At 63.0% G+C, this 15,424-nt stretch overlaps 1 protein-coding gene across 2 annotated transcripts in view; it reads right to left on the bottom strand.

Annotated features, from left to right (window-relative positions):
• The window catches only part of SORCS2 (sortilin related VPS10 domain containing receptor 2), a gene marked incomplete at both ends in the record, with an annotated part of 184,482 nt that extends 180,135 nt beyond the window's left edge, over positions 1-4,347 (bottom strand). For both annotated transcript variants that reach the window (XM_084233654.1, XM_084233655.1), the window contains one exon: positions 3,877-4,347. In XM_084233654.1, coding sequence (XP_084089780.1) covers positions 3,877-4,347 — 471 coding nt within the window. The remainder of the gene's footprint in view (positions 1-3,876) is intronic.
• Between the last annotated feature and the right edge of the window lie 11,077 nt (positions 4,348-15,424).

Raw genomic sequence — 15,424 nt, 5'->3', positions numbered from 1 at the left:
GGAGCGCTCCGGGAGCCCAGGCCGAGGCTCGGGGCAGACCAGCTCCTGCCCCGCACCGGGCAGCCTCTGCCGTGCCTGCTCCAGCATGTGGGGGCGCCTGCGTCCCCAGGACCCCAGACAGAAAGGAACAGGGCACGGCAGGCAGGCAGAGGCACCCCATCCAAGTGAGAGCAGCCCCTGAACCACCACGTGGCGCCCCCCAGCCTCAGGCTCAGGATCCTTTAGGAGCGTACTTCCCCCTGGTTTGTCCAAATGTCTTTCCTCTCTGATTTCTGTCCACACACGACGCATTCCCACACTCCTCCCAGTGCCCCCTTCCCAGACCTGCCTCAAGCTGCCCCTCAAGCATATTCTCTATCTCCCACGTTTCCCCACTCGCTCACCTGGTACCGCCTCTTCCATGCAGCCTTCCCTGATTTTACCACCGGGGAAGATGGTGTTCACCTCTCCTATCCGGCCCTTCCTGTCTGTCCCCTCTCGACTCTGGGTAACATCAGGAGATACGAAGGTAACCAACACCCTCTTCCCCGCTGTTACAGGCCAGATTATGCCCCCAAAACTGGTGCGTAGGAGCCCTAACCCCCAGTACCGCAGATAAGACTATTTGAAGAGGGTCTTTCCAGAGGTGGTGAAGGTAAAGTGAGGTCTCACGGGGGGGGCTCTAATCCAAGCTGACTGGGGTCTTATGAGAGGAGAGGAGGACACACGCGGAGGGGAGACCCCGGGCGGACACGGGAGGACAGTCCGCAGGCCAGGAGGGAGGCCTCCCAGGAAGCCAACCCTGCCCCTCCCGACCGTGGCCATCGGCCGCCAGACCTAGCAGGAAGGACCCTCCTGTGTCAGGGGCCCCTGGTCTGGCCTTTGTCCGGTGACCCCAGAAGCACAGACGCGTGACGAGGAACGTGACAGCTGGTGGGAGGTGACCCTACTCCCACCCCAGCAGAGGAGAGGCCACTCGACACTAGAAGAAATGTACGCGACAGCCACGGTGACCTTTTAACTCGAGAAAACAGGCTCAGAAGCGCCCGTGTCCAGGACGGTCCTGCCTCTGGCCTCCAGCACGCGCAGACACTGCGGCCCCGAGACCCCGGGCAGAGAGCGGGACAGTCTGCCCAGATGTAGCTCCGCACAGACCCCGCACGCCCCAAGCTTGCAGACAGGCTGGCGCAGGACAGCGGGGGAGGGGACCCCCGCTTCACGCTGGAAGTTCAAGTGCCCTGAGGGGGACGCACAGGAGGGTCCTGACAGCACGATTCCCGCCAGTTCGCAGCAAACAGGCAGACGGAGGCGCCCCCAGGCCCGAGGCGGCGACAGGAAAGCAGAACCCAGCAGAGCCCAGGCCTGGCCTGGCCCTCCACCTGCCTCTGGCCAGCCCAGGAGGTGCCCCTGCACTCCGCGCCCCCCGCTCCGGCTCCGCGCAGGCAACGCGGTTGGTTCACGGACAGCAGTTCCGTCCCCGCAGCTCCGCGTCAGACAGCGGCGGCGTCAGGAAGGCAGGCCGGGGAGCACAGGCGCCCCAGGGCGCCGAGGGGCTGGAACCCGCTTCTCTGGCCCCTGCAGACGCAGCCAGCCGGGCTCCCGGGGCTGGTTTCCCTGCTGAGGACGCTGCGGAGCCGCGTCAGGGACCGCACGGGAGCCCCCGGGGGGGCGGGTTTCCACAGGGGGTTCCAGTGCTTGGCCTCGAGTGAGGGTCTGTCTGGGGGTGCCCTGGGCAGAGGTGAAACCGGGTGGTCCCGGGAAGGTCTCCGGCCTGAGGCTGCGGCTGAGCGTGGACGAGCCGAGGGTCCCTGGGGCTTCCTGGGTCAGCAGGGCCGGCGCTGCGGGGCACGGAGCGGCCACAGAGCCAGAGGGACGGCCCAGCAGGCAGCGGCTGGCTCCACTGGGGCGCCGGCAGCTCTCACGCCTCTTCGGAGCCTTCTCCCCGGGAACGGGAGACTCTTAAAGCACCCCCGCTCCCCAAGCTCTTCCGGCGAGGGCCTCGGGGTCCGGGAATGGGGGAGCCAGTGCTGGCCGGGGCAGTACAGTCCTCAGGGGCCTTGACATCCCAGCCCCCACCAAATCCACGCTCCCTGACAGTGAAGGCGCACCCGTCCCCTGCCTGCCAGGTCCTGCCCTGCTTGCCACCCACGCTCCCTGCCCACTCGTGTCCGCGCCACAGCAGAGGCGCAGCCCTCAAAGGCGCACACTGGGGAGGAGACGGCACCCCCCACCCCCTCGGCCACCCCCAAGCCCCTCTCCCGCACTCGCCTGCCAGCACCCAGGCGCAGCCCACCCGGCACGGCAGTCACCCCACCCAGACACTGCCCCAGGGAGCGAGAACAGGGGCTCCTCTGACAGCGCTGCAGCCCGGCTGCCCCGGGCTCCCCTCTACCTCCCCAGGAAGCCGGGGGCCTGAGACGGCCAGAGCAGGGGCTGGGGCTGGGGGCCACACCACGCACCCTCCTTGACCCCACGCCACCCACGACGCTAAAAAGACAGACTGGAGCCATTGCTGGTGGCCCCGGGGGTGGGGGTCCAGCTCTTCTGGCACCCCAGGATTTGCGTTCAGTGCTCACTTGCTCCCCTGAGAGCGGGGTCCCTAAGTTACAGCTCGGAGCGGGGTGCTTGGGCCCCGTCCGCTCAGTGTCCGATTCACCAGGGCGGGCCCCTATCTGGGCATGCAGAGGGACAGGCACCCCTTCTGTGTCCTGATGGACCCCCGCGAGTTAACTCCACCCGCAGCCCGAAGCGTCCAGTCTGACCGAGAGGACAGAAGTGACCGCAGAGCAGACACCGGGCTCTGGCCGCACGGCCCCAGCCGGGGGAGGGGCTGGCAGGGCTCGGCTTTGGGCCCAGCAGGCGGCCACGTTGTCCCCTCCAACGTACTCAAGCACCCCACCCCTCCCCGGAGAGCCCCCCGGGGGCTGAGCCCAGGCCAACACAGGGTGGGTAGGAGGCCTGGCCAGATGGCGCCTCTCGGGCTCCTCTCCCCGCCAGGGGCGCCGGGGCTCCTGTCCACGGCTGCTCCTCAGAGCTCCGCGCAGGGTCAGGGAGAAGAGCCGAGACCAGTCAGGGGGGCGCCCCAGCGACTGCCACGGAAGGGCGTGTGGGGAGGTTTCCACCCCCCATAACCAGGCCCTGGGGTGGGGGTGGGGGCCTCACGGTTGCCTTCCCTGCACCACCCCCTCTCCCAAGAAGGAGATGCCCCCCAAGGGCTGCTGGGTCCTGACCCCAGCGTGACACAGAACTGAGCCGCCTCCGGGGGACGCACCGGAGGGCGACCCGCCCCAGGGTGAGGCCGGGGGGCAGCAGCCACAGGGCTGGGGGCGGAGGCACCAACAGGGGTGGCATTCAGAGAGGGGGGGCCCGACTCCCAGCTGGAGGGGGCCAAAGTGGCCTGGAAGGGGAGGCGGGCGTCCCTGCGGCAGGCAGAGGCTTCTCAGCACCAGGGGTGCCCGGGCACCCAGGAGCGGGCTCGGGCACACCTCACCTGCAGCGCGCCCGGCCAGGGCAGGTCTGGCCCGGGGGTGGCCCCGGGGTCCAAGGCCAACCTCAGGGGACGCCGGGAGCCAGGGTGGGGCGCGTCCCGAGCCCAGAGCCCCGACTCGCCGCGCTGCGGGGCCGGGCAGCGCGGGGGCCACGCGGGCGCAGCACCAAGTCGGGGATGACCCCGAGGGCCACGTCGGGGCTCCCCCAGGCGGCCAGCTTCCCGGAGCCCTGAGACTCCGCCCCGTAACCTGGGGTCGGGAGCCGAGCGGGCGCCCCGGGGCGGGCGGGCGGCTCAGGGTCAGGGTCCGCCGGCGCCGCCCCCCGCCCCCCGGGTCTCTCCGGCCAGCAGGGTCGCGGGGGCCCCGCCCCAGGTCCGGGCGCGGCGCGGCGCGGCGCGGGGTCACTTACGCTGCTGTTCTCGCCCGTCCAGTGCACCATCGCCTGGTTGTGGGTCGCGTCCCCCTTGAGCACGAACGACGTGCTGACCAGCGAGACCTGCGCCGGCGGCGCCGCTCCGGCCCCCCGCGCCGCCCGCGCCCGGCGCCCCTGGCCCGCCGCGGGGGCGCCGTCCTCGCCGGGACGCGGAGCGGGGCCGGGGGCCGGGGCGCGGGGCTCCCCGCCGCGCGCGCGCCGCCCCCCGCCGCCCCCCGGCAGCGCGCGCCCCGCGGGCGGGCTCGGCGGCGCCCGGGTCAGCAGCGCGCGGGGCCCGGGGCGCGCGGGCGCGGGGGAGCCCCCCGCCGCCCCGCCGGCGCCCGGCGGCAGCAGCAGCAGCAGCAGCAGCAGCGGCCGCGCGAGCGGGGAGCGCGGCGGCGGCGCCCCGGGGCGCGGGGCGCGGGCGGCGGGGCCCTGCGGGGCGCGCGGGGGCCCCCGGGGCGCCATGGTCGCCGAGGGGCGCGGCGGGGCGGCGCGGGCGAGGGTGGCCGCGGCCGGAGAGCGGAGGGCGCCGGGGAGCGCGGGCAGGAGCGAGAGAAAGGAGCCGGCGGCGGGGGGCGGGAGGAGGGGACGCGCCGCCGCGCGCAGCCGAGGGCGCACCGCCACCTGCCGGCCGCCCCGCGCCCCGCGCCCCGCGCCCCGCGCCCCGCGCCCCGCGCCCCGCGCCCCGCGCCCCGCGCCCCGCGCCCCGCGCCCCGCGCCCCGCGCCCCGCGCCCCGCGCCCCGCGCCCCGCGCCCCGCGCCCCGCGCCCCGCGCCCCGCGCCCCCGCCCCGCGCCCCGCGCCCCGCGCCCCGCGCCCCGCGCCCCGCGCCCCCGCCTGTCTGACCAAGCGCCCCTTAGTCCCGGCACCGCTCCGGGTGCTAGCGGGGCGCGGAGAGCAGCCAGGGGCCGGGCCACACCCGAGGGGACAAGTGGAGGCGACATAACCGGAGCCAGAGCCAGGGCACATCTGGAGGCACCGAGGCGCCCCCAGGGGCCTCTGAAGAGACAAGTCGGGATCACAGGAGGGGGACCAAGCTTCCCCGAAGTGGGGTCACCGCCAAGGCTGGGGTGCCCGGCAGAGGCCCGGGCCCTGCCCTAGGACTGGCACCGGTGACTGTCCAGCCCAACCCCAAGGGGGCAGCCCCGAGCAGGAGCCCTGGGTGGGGGCGTGGGAGAGGAGCTCTCCAGAGCTTGGAAAGGGGTGTTCCTTGAGAGAAGTTCACTGTAACTTGCAGAGCACCCCAAGTGCCCCCCATGTGGTCCTTGTTAGGGGAAGAGAGAGAAGCAGAGGCCGGCGGGGCCAAGCTGTGTCTCCTGCTAGGCCACCCCAGCACCCCATCCTTCCCGGGAGCTGTGGCCACAGATAAAGACCCCAAGGTCTGAGTCCCCCCACCCCCACCTCCCAGGCTGCGTCTCTGCCCCAAAGAGAGACCAAAGCCGCAAAGTCTCAAATGTTTGGTCACACAGTGTCCAGCCCCCCTCCGGCCCGCAGACGCGGAGCGCCCAGCAGCTCTCTTCCGCTCCTCCCGCCGTACCCTCCACAGGCAGAGTGCCGCCCTGTGCCCCACGCTGAGGGGGACCAGACATCTCCTGGGCCTACCCCCCCCCCATGCGCCCAGCCCCACCTCCCTGGTGCAAACCCGCCTGTGAGATCCCGCTGCCCAGCCCTGCCGCCGGCTGGGAACATCTGGTCTGGCCCGGGGACAGGGAACAGGCTGGATGCTAATGCAGGGCTGATGGGGCTGCGGGCGAACTGGGGGGGTGGGGGGGTGACTAGAAGGGACTTAGAAACTGCAGGCCATGGGAAGGCGCAGGGGGTCAGATAAGAGGGGCCGGGGGGCCACATCCAGCAGAGGCCCCTGCCACACCCCACTGCATGGCGAGGGGTACGCCGCCCCTAGGATCTCTTCGGTGACATGCTCAAGCACCTGCTCTGTGCTGGCAGAGCCAGGACTGCCGCCCGGGGTGATGGGCAGGAGGCCACATTTCAAGCCCAGGCCCGGCTGAGGGGGTGTCACCCTGTCTCACAGACAAGGACAGCTGCTCCGGGAAACGGCGGGGCCCTGTGGCCTGGCCAGCCCGTCAGAGGCCAGTTCCAGAGTAGACCTGGGACCCAAGGAGCCCTGCCGCCAGCCTGGTCACTGTGTGGGCATCTGAGGTGGGCAGTCACGGCCCAGCAGGGGGCGGGCACTGGAGCAGGCTGCCGCCACCACAGGCCCACCTCTCTGGTGCCTGGGCTGGGGCCCCCAGCAACATGGGGGGTGGGGGAGGCCAGACCTGCAGTGCCAGCTGCAGGACGCCTCACCAGTGAGTGACCTTCTGGAACAATCAACTTCTCTGCCCGAATGAGGCAGCAAGGCCCTCTCAGGAGCAGGACAGGGCTGCCCCCTCTGAGCCGGCCGCTCAGGCAGGTGGCTCGCCTGCAAAGGTGGCTTGACATGGGGACACGGTGGCAAGGATGGCAGGCCTGTGCACGCACCCCGGACCTCCCCTGCGCTCCCCAGGCCTCTGTGCCAGGCAGGTGGGCAGATCCCGAGCAGAGGGTTAGAGACACCCAGGAGAGAGTGAGGCAGAAGGGCATCGGGCCAGGTGACTTCTGCCGAGGACAGAGCCAGTGGTGATGAGGCGTGACGAGGGCACCAGCCCAGCCCAGACAGCTGCGGGCCCAGGTGGGTCTTCAGCGGGAGGCGGGGGCTGGGCGTCGCCCAGCAGGAGGCTGCTCTCCAGGTCCAGGGAAAGGCCCAGGGGAGGGAAGCAAGGGGCTGGGGAACCCCCTTCCAGGCACCTCCCATACCCATGTGCCCTCCCTCCATGGTGACCTCATCAGGGGCTCGGGGACCCTGCAGTCCAGCCCGGGTGTGACATTTCTGATGGTGGGTGGGCTCCAAAGACCATAGCAGCCATGTGGGGGTCCCTGCAGGGCTGGCCGTGGCCTGAGGGTGCGCACCCCCATGGAGGCTCCGCTGCCAGGCTGGGCCACACGCCTGGGGCCAGCCCCGGTGCTCGGGATATGCCAGCCAAGGAGCAGACATGCTCCGGGTGTGTGACGCCTGCTTCTGCACGACAGTGGGGTCCTGGTGCTGCAGCCACCCCTGGCCCTCCTGGGGCTCAGCCCCAGACCAGACATGGACCTGGCACTGCCAGATGGGGGAGGCACGTGGGTGAACAGTGAAGTGGGGAGGCAGCCCTGGGCAGGGCCTGGGGAGGAGGGGCAAGGGAGGCGGGCTGCTCGGAGGAGGAAGCACCCTTGAGCTGAACCTTCCCGGCAGTCGTGACAGAGACCGGGCGACCCCCACCTGCAGAGCCTTGCTCTGGGCCAGGCACTGTTCCGGAGGGGAGGACTCGCTGCACCTCCCATCTGCTGGGGCAGGCGCCGTCCCCCAGTTTGCAGATGAGAAGGCGAAGGCACCAGGGCTGTCAGTTCCCCTGAGGATTCCCAAGTCCCGCATCCCAGGTCGCCTGGGGGTCCCGAGCGCACAGACAAGACCTGTGCTCCCTGGCTCCGTGGCCCTCGGGGTGGCCCCCCGGCCAGACATGCTGAACCCCGGCCCCCACCTGCTGAGCCAGCAGCTCTGGCGGGGCCCCAGAGTCGGTGCTTTCTCTCGTCCTCCAGGTGGTCCTGCGCCCCCAAACCACGTGGGGAGCGGCAGGAAGACGGGGAGCCTGGCTCCCACACCTGCCCTCGCCGGCCTGCGGGCCGCCTGGGCCCCTCCCGTGCCCGGTGACGGCAGCGTGGCCCCGGCCAGGCCCCACCGGAGGGAGGCCCGGGCCCGGCACAGGAGCGTTGAGCCCATCAACAGTGGCCCCCTGAGGTCAGTGGGGGCCGCTGAACCCCAGCTCAGACCTTCTGCTTCAAGATCCAGACTTGCCCCTGTTCACGGCAGCGCTCCCGGCGCAGACAGGGGGGCCGGTCTCCCGCTCTGGGCCCGTCTCGGCCGGGCAGGGCCCGGGCTGTCGCGGTGCCCGACGGCGCTGGTTTTCATTCATGGTTGTGGATGAAGCTGAGCTCGCGGGGTCCCCAGGCGGGTCCCCCCGGGACAAGGAACCCAGGAGGGCTGCCCCGGCCGGGGATGCTGGGGGACCCAGCAGGAGGGAGACGGGCCCAGCTGACGGGTGCAGACTCCACAGCGGGGAGCCCGGCCTGCTCTCAGCGGCCCCGCTCAGCTCCCGGGGAGTCCAGTCCTGGGGCTGCGCGGGGGCTGCTGTGACCCCAGGAGTGTCCCGAAGACTCGGCGCGCAGCAGGGCCGGAGGTGCTGCTCTGGGCAGGCTCGGGCTACCGTCTCGTTGTCAGGAGGGAAACGCCGCGGGGACGGCGGGCAGGACACCGCAGGGCCGGGAGAGGCCTCCGGTACAGACTGAGGGCGATGTGTCCAGGCGGGGAGAAAAGGCCCCGGGTGAGAGCAGCTGGGCTGGCGAGGGACGGGGCCCGGGCGCGCTCCTGGCTGCTCTTCGGGTGACACACTTTAGAGATGGTGGGGGGGGCACCTGGAGGGAGAGGGCGCAGGGGCACCCGGGGCCAGGACAAGGGTGTGGCGCAGGGTGGGCGCGGCGGGGGAGGGCTGGGGTGCTGGTCCCTCCAGTGTCCACGGCGGGGCAGCGGACTAGGCGACGGCCGGGCCTGTGCCTGGCTGAGGAGGTCTGAGGAGGTCTGCGCCCCCCGCCCCGTGTCCAGTCCCTCGGCGGCCCCGCATCCTCTCTGCCAGGTCTCTGCACACACTGGCACCTCTGCCGCTCTCTCCCATTCACCATCCCAGGGATGGGTCTCTGTGCCTCAGTTTCCTCTTATGCACAAGGGGCATGCTAAGGGCGCAGGTGCCCTAGGCTGTCGTGCAGAGGAATGCGTGTCTGAGGCGCACTCAGAGGGGCATCTGGAGGTGCTGGGTGTGGCGTGGGAGAAAGGCCCCCACGAGGGCAGATGGCAGGGGGGCACACTCCTCATCTATGTGCTAGGCACAGTGCCCCTGTGCCTTCCCGGGGTGCGGGGTGCATTCATCCACAAGGCGGAGCTGAGCCTAAGCCCCACAGATGCAGGTGGGCTGGTGGCCCGAGGGAGGTGCCCCCTTCTGGCCTTAACGCAGCCCCAGCCGGCGCCCCTCCCGAAGCCAGAGGCTCCCGTCCTCCGCCTGTCCCAGCTCAGCCTCTCCGGAGCCTGCACTCCCAGCCGTGGCCCTGCGATCTGCGCAGGACGTGAGCCCTTGGAGATGCCCCCCAAAGTGCAGCTGAGGGTCAGGAGAGGCCAGTGAGCCCGCCCTCGGGACGCCTGTGACATTTGCATATTAAGGGCTAAACAGCCCACGGTTGAAAAGCTGTGTGACTTCATTTAATTTGGTTCCCCCCAACTTCTTGACCCAGTAGTTCTTTATCTCTGCTTAACAGCATTAGCACCCTCGAGAACTCGGCCTTTCATAAAGATATGCTGAGCACGGCGAAGAGCCAGGAGAATTTATTCTGCCTGAGGTGTTGGCCTCGGAGAAAAATACCTTGAGCAGGCCTGGAAGCATGAGCTGGGAGCCAGCCGAAGGGAGCCCAGTGACAGGGACGCAGGCCTGAGGGTCCACGTAGGCAGGGCCGGGCAGCCCTGGCCGGCAGGACCGAGGGTGGCGGAAGCCTGAGGAGGCAGGCCCGCAGCCCGCAGCTCGCGGTCCTGGGAGCTTGGACCTCCTCTGAGGTCAAAGAGAACCTTCCGAGGTTTTCCAGAAAAGAAACACAGGATCAGATTTGCGTTTCAGAAAGTTCATTCTGGCAGCTTCTGCAAACTGGAGCTTGGAAGAGAGGCAAGGAGACCCACGAGGGCGCCCTGGCATGGGCCCAGGTGAGCGAGGAAGAGCTGCAAGCCAGCGATGGGAGGGGTGGAGAGCAGGAAACAGAGGCGGCCCCAGAAGCTCTGGTTGTCAGGGTGAGGAGAGGGAGGGCTGCGTGTTCTGGAGAACAATGACGCCGCTCCCCGGCGCGGGGTCGGGGGGGCAAGCGTGAAGGAGACAGGGGCTGTCAGCTCAAGCGTCTGCGGGACACCAGGGAGGCACTAGTCAGGCCGGGCCAGGCTGGGCTGCAATAATGAGGGAGCCCCAGCCCCGGTGGTATAACCCAAGAAAGGTTCATTTCTTTGCTTCACCAAGTCTGCGGCTGGTCAGCTGGCCCCGCGCCACCTTGGAGCTATGCCACCGGCACACACGGCCGTCAAGGTTGCTGTGCAGAAGAGAACCAGGGGGAGCAGAGCGCACACAGGCGCTTCTGTAGGGTCGGACCTACAAGACACTCCAGCAGAGCAACTTGGCCAGAGCCCAGGTCATGGCCCCGACCTCCTTGCAGCCACCTGGAGCGTGATGCCCGGGGTGCCCTGCTCACGGCTGGCACACCAGCAGGCCACAGAGAGCAGTGGGCAGGAGATGGGCGGTCTGGAGACGAGGACTTGGGCACGCCTGTTGAATGAGATCACTCAGAGGAAAAGCAGGGAAGGAGGAGAGAAGACTGATAAAGTAGGCGACACCGGGAAAGCCTTGGCGCTGCACCATGGAGTTCCCGAAGGACGGCTCGAGAGCTAGTCCGACATCTCGTTTCCAAATATCCGATTATTTGTTGTCATGTAGCAAGGCAACCAGATTTTTGCCCGGATTTTTCAGCTTCCATATGGTTTCTTTGCGTTGCATGGGCAGCCAAAAGCAGTTGGCAAGTGTTCACCATGGGGCTCCCTCACGCCCCCTCTGTGTAAGGCCGAGGGCCTGACAATTATAGATTTGTCTGGAAGAGAGGTTCCAAAGTCTTCCACTTTAATAAACATTTTGAAAGAGAACTTACGTTCTCGCCTTAAAATTCATTTCAGAAACCAAAATTTTTCTAGCAAACTATTTAATAGGAAATTGTTTGCTTTGTGCACTTAAAATTGTTTTCACAAATAAAATTTTGCTTGAACATCATGGTTTAGGGAACTTCAGCTTGGAGGTTAATTAGGGCTCACTATTTCCCTTGCCCAGGGCTACTGCCTTCGTCAAGTTCAAGAGTCAAGCACGGGAGACTTTTCCAAATGGCTCATGCCAGGTCCTTTCCTCCTGGCGGCAGATGGCCCCACTATGAGACTATGAAGGACATGAGCCCTGGGACTCGTTCTGTACTTATCCGCAGAGTCCAGGGCAGTGCTGGGCACACAGCGAGCTTTTCATCAGGACTGGATAAACAATGGATGGGTGATGGGTGGGTGGATGGCAGGGTGGGTGGGTGGGTGGGTGGTCTGCCGCAGTGATAACCCCTTGAGATGCAGACTCTACACTAGAACAGCTAAACATCAATTTGGAATGAAAGATCTCTGGATAGGGAACCAGGAGACCCAGGCTACAGTATCAGCTCTCCACTGACTGAGCCTTGAGAACTCGGGGAAAACCCCTTTCCCGGTGGGAGCTGCCACCTCCCTCCTGTGCCAGAGGAGGCTGCCTCCGACCCAGCCAGCAGCTGTGTTTTCAGCCACCTCCCTCCTACCCACTTCGTTCCAAAGAATGTACCCGCCACACTCAGTCAGAAATGCAGTCCAGGGAGGCGGAACTTGTACCTACGACCAACTGAGGAATTGGCCAAATCCGCATTCCAAAAGTCAATCATAAAGCTGCACAAATTGACAGAAGTGGCTATTTCCACGCTCTGGAATCATCCAAGGGCACGCGGCCATCTGAACTGTGTGTACACTTGCAAGCTGCTGAGCTCATGCAGAGCTAGCGGGTTCTGCAACATTCTGGGCCGGGCCAGGGCTGATCCCGCCCCACTCTCCGGGTTGGCTGAGACTCCGCAGGGTGGCACAGGCCATGAGGACCAGCGGGTGCGCCGCCGTGATTGAGGGACCTACACAGTTCAGAGCATCGGGTAGCACCCACGCCAAGTAGCACCGTCAGTGGATATAACTGTCTTAGAAACTACATAGAATCTATTCAGCTGAGGCTAAGAGCCTCTAAAGGGGCTCAAGCCAGCCGTGGTCTCCTGGACAACCTATCGTCATGTGCATGCGCAGTGGGAACATGCAACGCAGGTCTAGTAAAAAAGAAAATGCAGGAAGACATGAGAATGACTAAAATTCTGAATGTCTCTTTCTACCAAGTGCCCAGCTCTGACAGGCAAGGGAATGCCTCCTACCTCAAGGTGTTTGAGAACAACCGCCAAACACCGGTTCACTTTTTTTTTTTTAAGATTTATTTATTTATACAAGAACCGGGGTACAGGCCAGATGTGCCGGAGGGTAAGAGGATTCACCAGAGACAGAGCAGGGAACAAAACAGGCAGACTGGTGAAATACACTGCTGAGGGGAGCAGCGGACGAGACAGGAGAGGTCTGCCACGCCATGTGGGACCCTCGCCGGCCAGCTGGGATCAAACTGGCGCTGCAGAGGCTGTGGACAGCTTCACAGCGCTGCTTGGATGTTTAGGTTAAAATGGGCCACCAGGGAAGGCCCATTCACTTCTAAGCTATGCTGAAACAGGGACATGAAAGCCAACTTTAAAAATAAAAATTAGAAATTAAAAAAAAAACCTGAACATCACCAAGGGAGACAGATTTCACAGATTTATCTCCAGGAAGTAACTAAATAAACAAATGAATAAATGAATAAATAAAAACAGCAACACCTTTCTAGGAGAGAATTAAAATCCAGAATTGATGGTATACATTGCCTAAAACTCTAGTTTTCAGAAAAAAATATGAGAAATGCAAAGAAACAGGAAAATATGACGGTCCTCAGGCAACAGAAAGGAGATGTCCTTGGAGGTGTCTGGAAGTTGGATTTGGTAGTGAAAGACTTCAAAGCAATTTTTAAAATATGATCAAAGAATTAAAGGAAAAATAAAATGATAATGAATCAACAAATAGAGTCTCATTAAGGAAGAAAAAATAATGTAAAAGAACCGAGTGAAAAATCTAGAGTTGAAGAGTACAGTCAGGGGGAAAATTCGCTGGAGATGCTCAGTGGTGAGATAGTAGAAGCAATGAATTTGAGGGTAGAATAAAAATTTTCCAATATGAGGAGCAGAGAGGGAAAAAATAATTGAACAGAGCCCCACAGACCGGAGAACATCAGGTCACCCAGAGTGTTGTAACGTGAGTCCCTGAAGAGAGATAAAAGACTAAAAAAGAGTATTTGAGAAATAATGGCCCAAACATCTCCAGATCAGTGGAAAATTTTAACCTAAACATGCAAGAAATATAACAAGTTGCAAATCAGCCGAATACAAAGAGACATACACCCGGGTGTATCATAATGAAACTGTTGAAGACAAATCATTTTTTTAAAAAGACAGAGGATAATTCTTCATGTTTTAGAGAACAAGAGTAACAGGTGATTTTTCATCAGGAAAAAAGAGGGCAGAAGGCGGTGAAATGACATACTCAAAATGCGTGAAGGAAATAATGTGACCCTCAATTCTATATCCAGCAAAACTATCCTGAGAAAGTTAATTGAAATAAAGACAGACCCAGATAAACAAAGACTGATGAAATTCAGAACCAGACTGCTGTTCCTCCCAGTATGGATCCAGCAGGGCTGCTGTGGCACTAAAGGAGATGAGAGGGGGGTCTCTAGGGGATAAAAATAGTGTTAAACTATACAAACCATGCGTCTGTCAAGGATGAAGGCATAAACAAAGTATGGCCTACACATAAAGTGGAATATTACTCAGCATTTAAAAAGGAAGGACAGGGCCTCCTCAGTGGCGCAGCGGTTGAGCGCTGGGTTGCGAAGCTGCCCGCAGCCTCCGCTGCGCCAGTTCAATCCCCGGCTGCTCCCCAGCCGCTCCCCGGCCGCCAGAGGAGGGTCCCACATGGCGTGCAGACCTCTCCTGCCGCCCGCTGCTCCCCTCAGCAGTGTACTTCATCAGTCTGCCTGTTCTGCTCCCTGCCCTGGCTCTGGTGAATTCTCTCACTCTCCCGCGCTTCTGACTGTACCCAGTGCTTGTATAAACAAACAAACAAATAAATAAATAAAACATGCCTCTTAAAAAAAATTAAATAAAAAAAAATAAAAAGGAAGGACATTCTGACACAGGCTGCCACATGGACCTCCACCGTGGACTATGTTCAGAGTAAACTAGTCACAGAAAGACCAAGGCTGTGTGAGTCCCCTCAGTGAGGTCCTGGGTGGCCCAAATCACAGAGGCAGGGAGGAGGAGGGTGGATGCCAGCAGCTGGGGGGAGGGAGAATGGGGGGTGTTTTTAAGGGGTGGAGAGTTTCAGTCTAGTGGGATGAAGGATTCTGGATGGTGGTGACAGAGCCTGTCGGGGGTGAGTCACAACAGAGCGATGCACCGAATGCTGCTGAACTACACACTTAAAAAGGATGATGACAAATGAGGTTGTTATTTTATGGCAATTTTTTTTAATGTAATGGATCACCACCGCCACCTTCACCCTCTCCCCCGCCATCCTCATCTCCTTTAGGCTGGGAGGTTAATAGTTCCTGCCCAGGGGCGTGGCTCTGACCCAGGGGGGCGCCGGCTTGGAGCTCCCCAGCGAGGTCATGCTTATTGAGGACGGGCTGCTCGGTCGGTCGGCAGCGTCCGCCGTGGCTGTGGAAATGGCAGTAGCCGTGCGGTCTGTTTTTCAGCCCTGGGTTAGGTGCCGGGTCCCCGGGGACGTCTAACTTGAATAGGAGGCCTGGAGACTGCATGTGGATGGAGGAATTTCTAGCACCTGTGGACGCATCTGCAGCATGAGAAGGGAGGATTCGTGAAGTGCCCCCTTTTCCACCCCGCCCCGCCGAACTACATGAGCAACTTCCAGTTCCACGCAGGGATCAGGTCTGCAAGGGAACCCCCCACCAGCACCATCCCGCACGACGTCGCTCTTCCCTGCAAAGTTTTGGGCAATTTCCCTGCTCCCTTTTCAATCGATGAAATCAAATCTGGTTGAACGAGAGGCCTGCGGCACGGCGGGCGAGTTGCTCTCCTGCTAGGTGAGTGCTTGGAGGTGACTGGCCGCATGACTGAGATACATTTGGACTAAAACTATTTTAAAAGCCCTTCTCTTGATTTATGCCCCAAGAAAATATCGCAAAGGAGAATGAGTTTTCAACTCAAGTAGCACTTATGCCTGATCTAACTAAATTAGCTCCTTTGGACAGGGTGGCTTTGCTCTGATGCCTGTAATAAAAATAACAATAATGTGCATTTTTGGGTGTTTTATCCTCTCCAAAGCACAGGTCTTCTGGAGTGTCCAAGTGCCCTCGTCCCTGCTGGGGATCAGCAGGTGACAGATGCGGGAGAGGGGGAAGCTAAGGACAGGCATGTCCCAGTCACTGATCACATTTGGCAGAATCAGCAAATTTCAAAGACAGGAGAAAGCTGATTTCACGGTGTTCCAAGGAGCCGGGAGACGGCTGGGCTGGCAGCTGGGTCCCCCTCGGTTGTGGGCTGAATTAATCCCCCATTCCTAGGCTGAAGCCCAACGCCCAGCGGGAGGGTGTTTGGAGCTGGGGCCTTTGGGGTGATAGGTTCCATGAGGTCACACTGGAGTCCCATGGGGGACCAGTGTCCTTCAAAGGAGAGAAAAAGAGACCACAGCTCCCTCCCTG

Source organism: Talpa europaea, assembly GCF_964194135.1.
Source record: "Talpa europaea genome assembly, chromosome: 5".
Classification (NCBI taxonomy): Eukaryota; Metazoa; Chordata; class Mammalia; order Eulipotyphla; family Talpidae; genus Talpa; species Talpa europaea.
The sequence above is the reverse complement of the archived record's forward strand: the minus strand, read 5'-3'. Positions and strand labels throughout refer to the sequence as shown.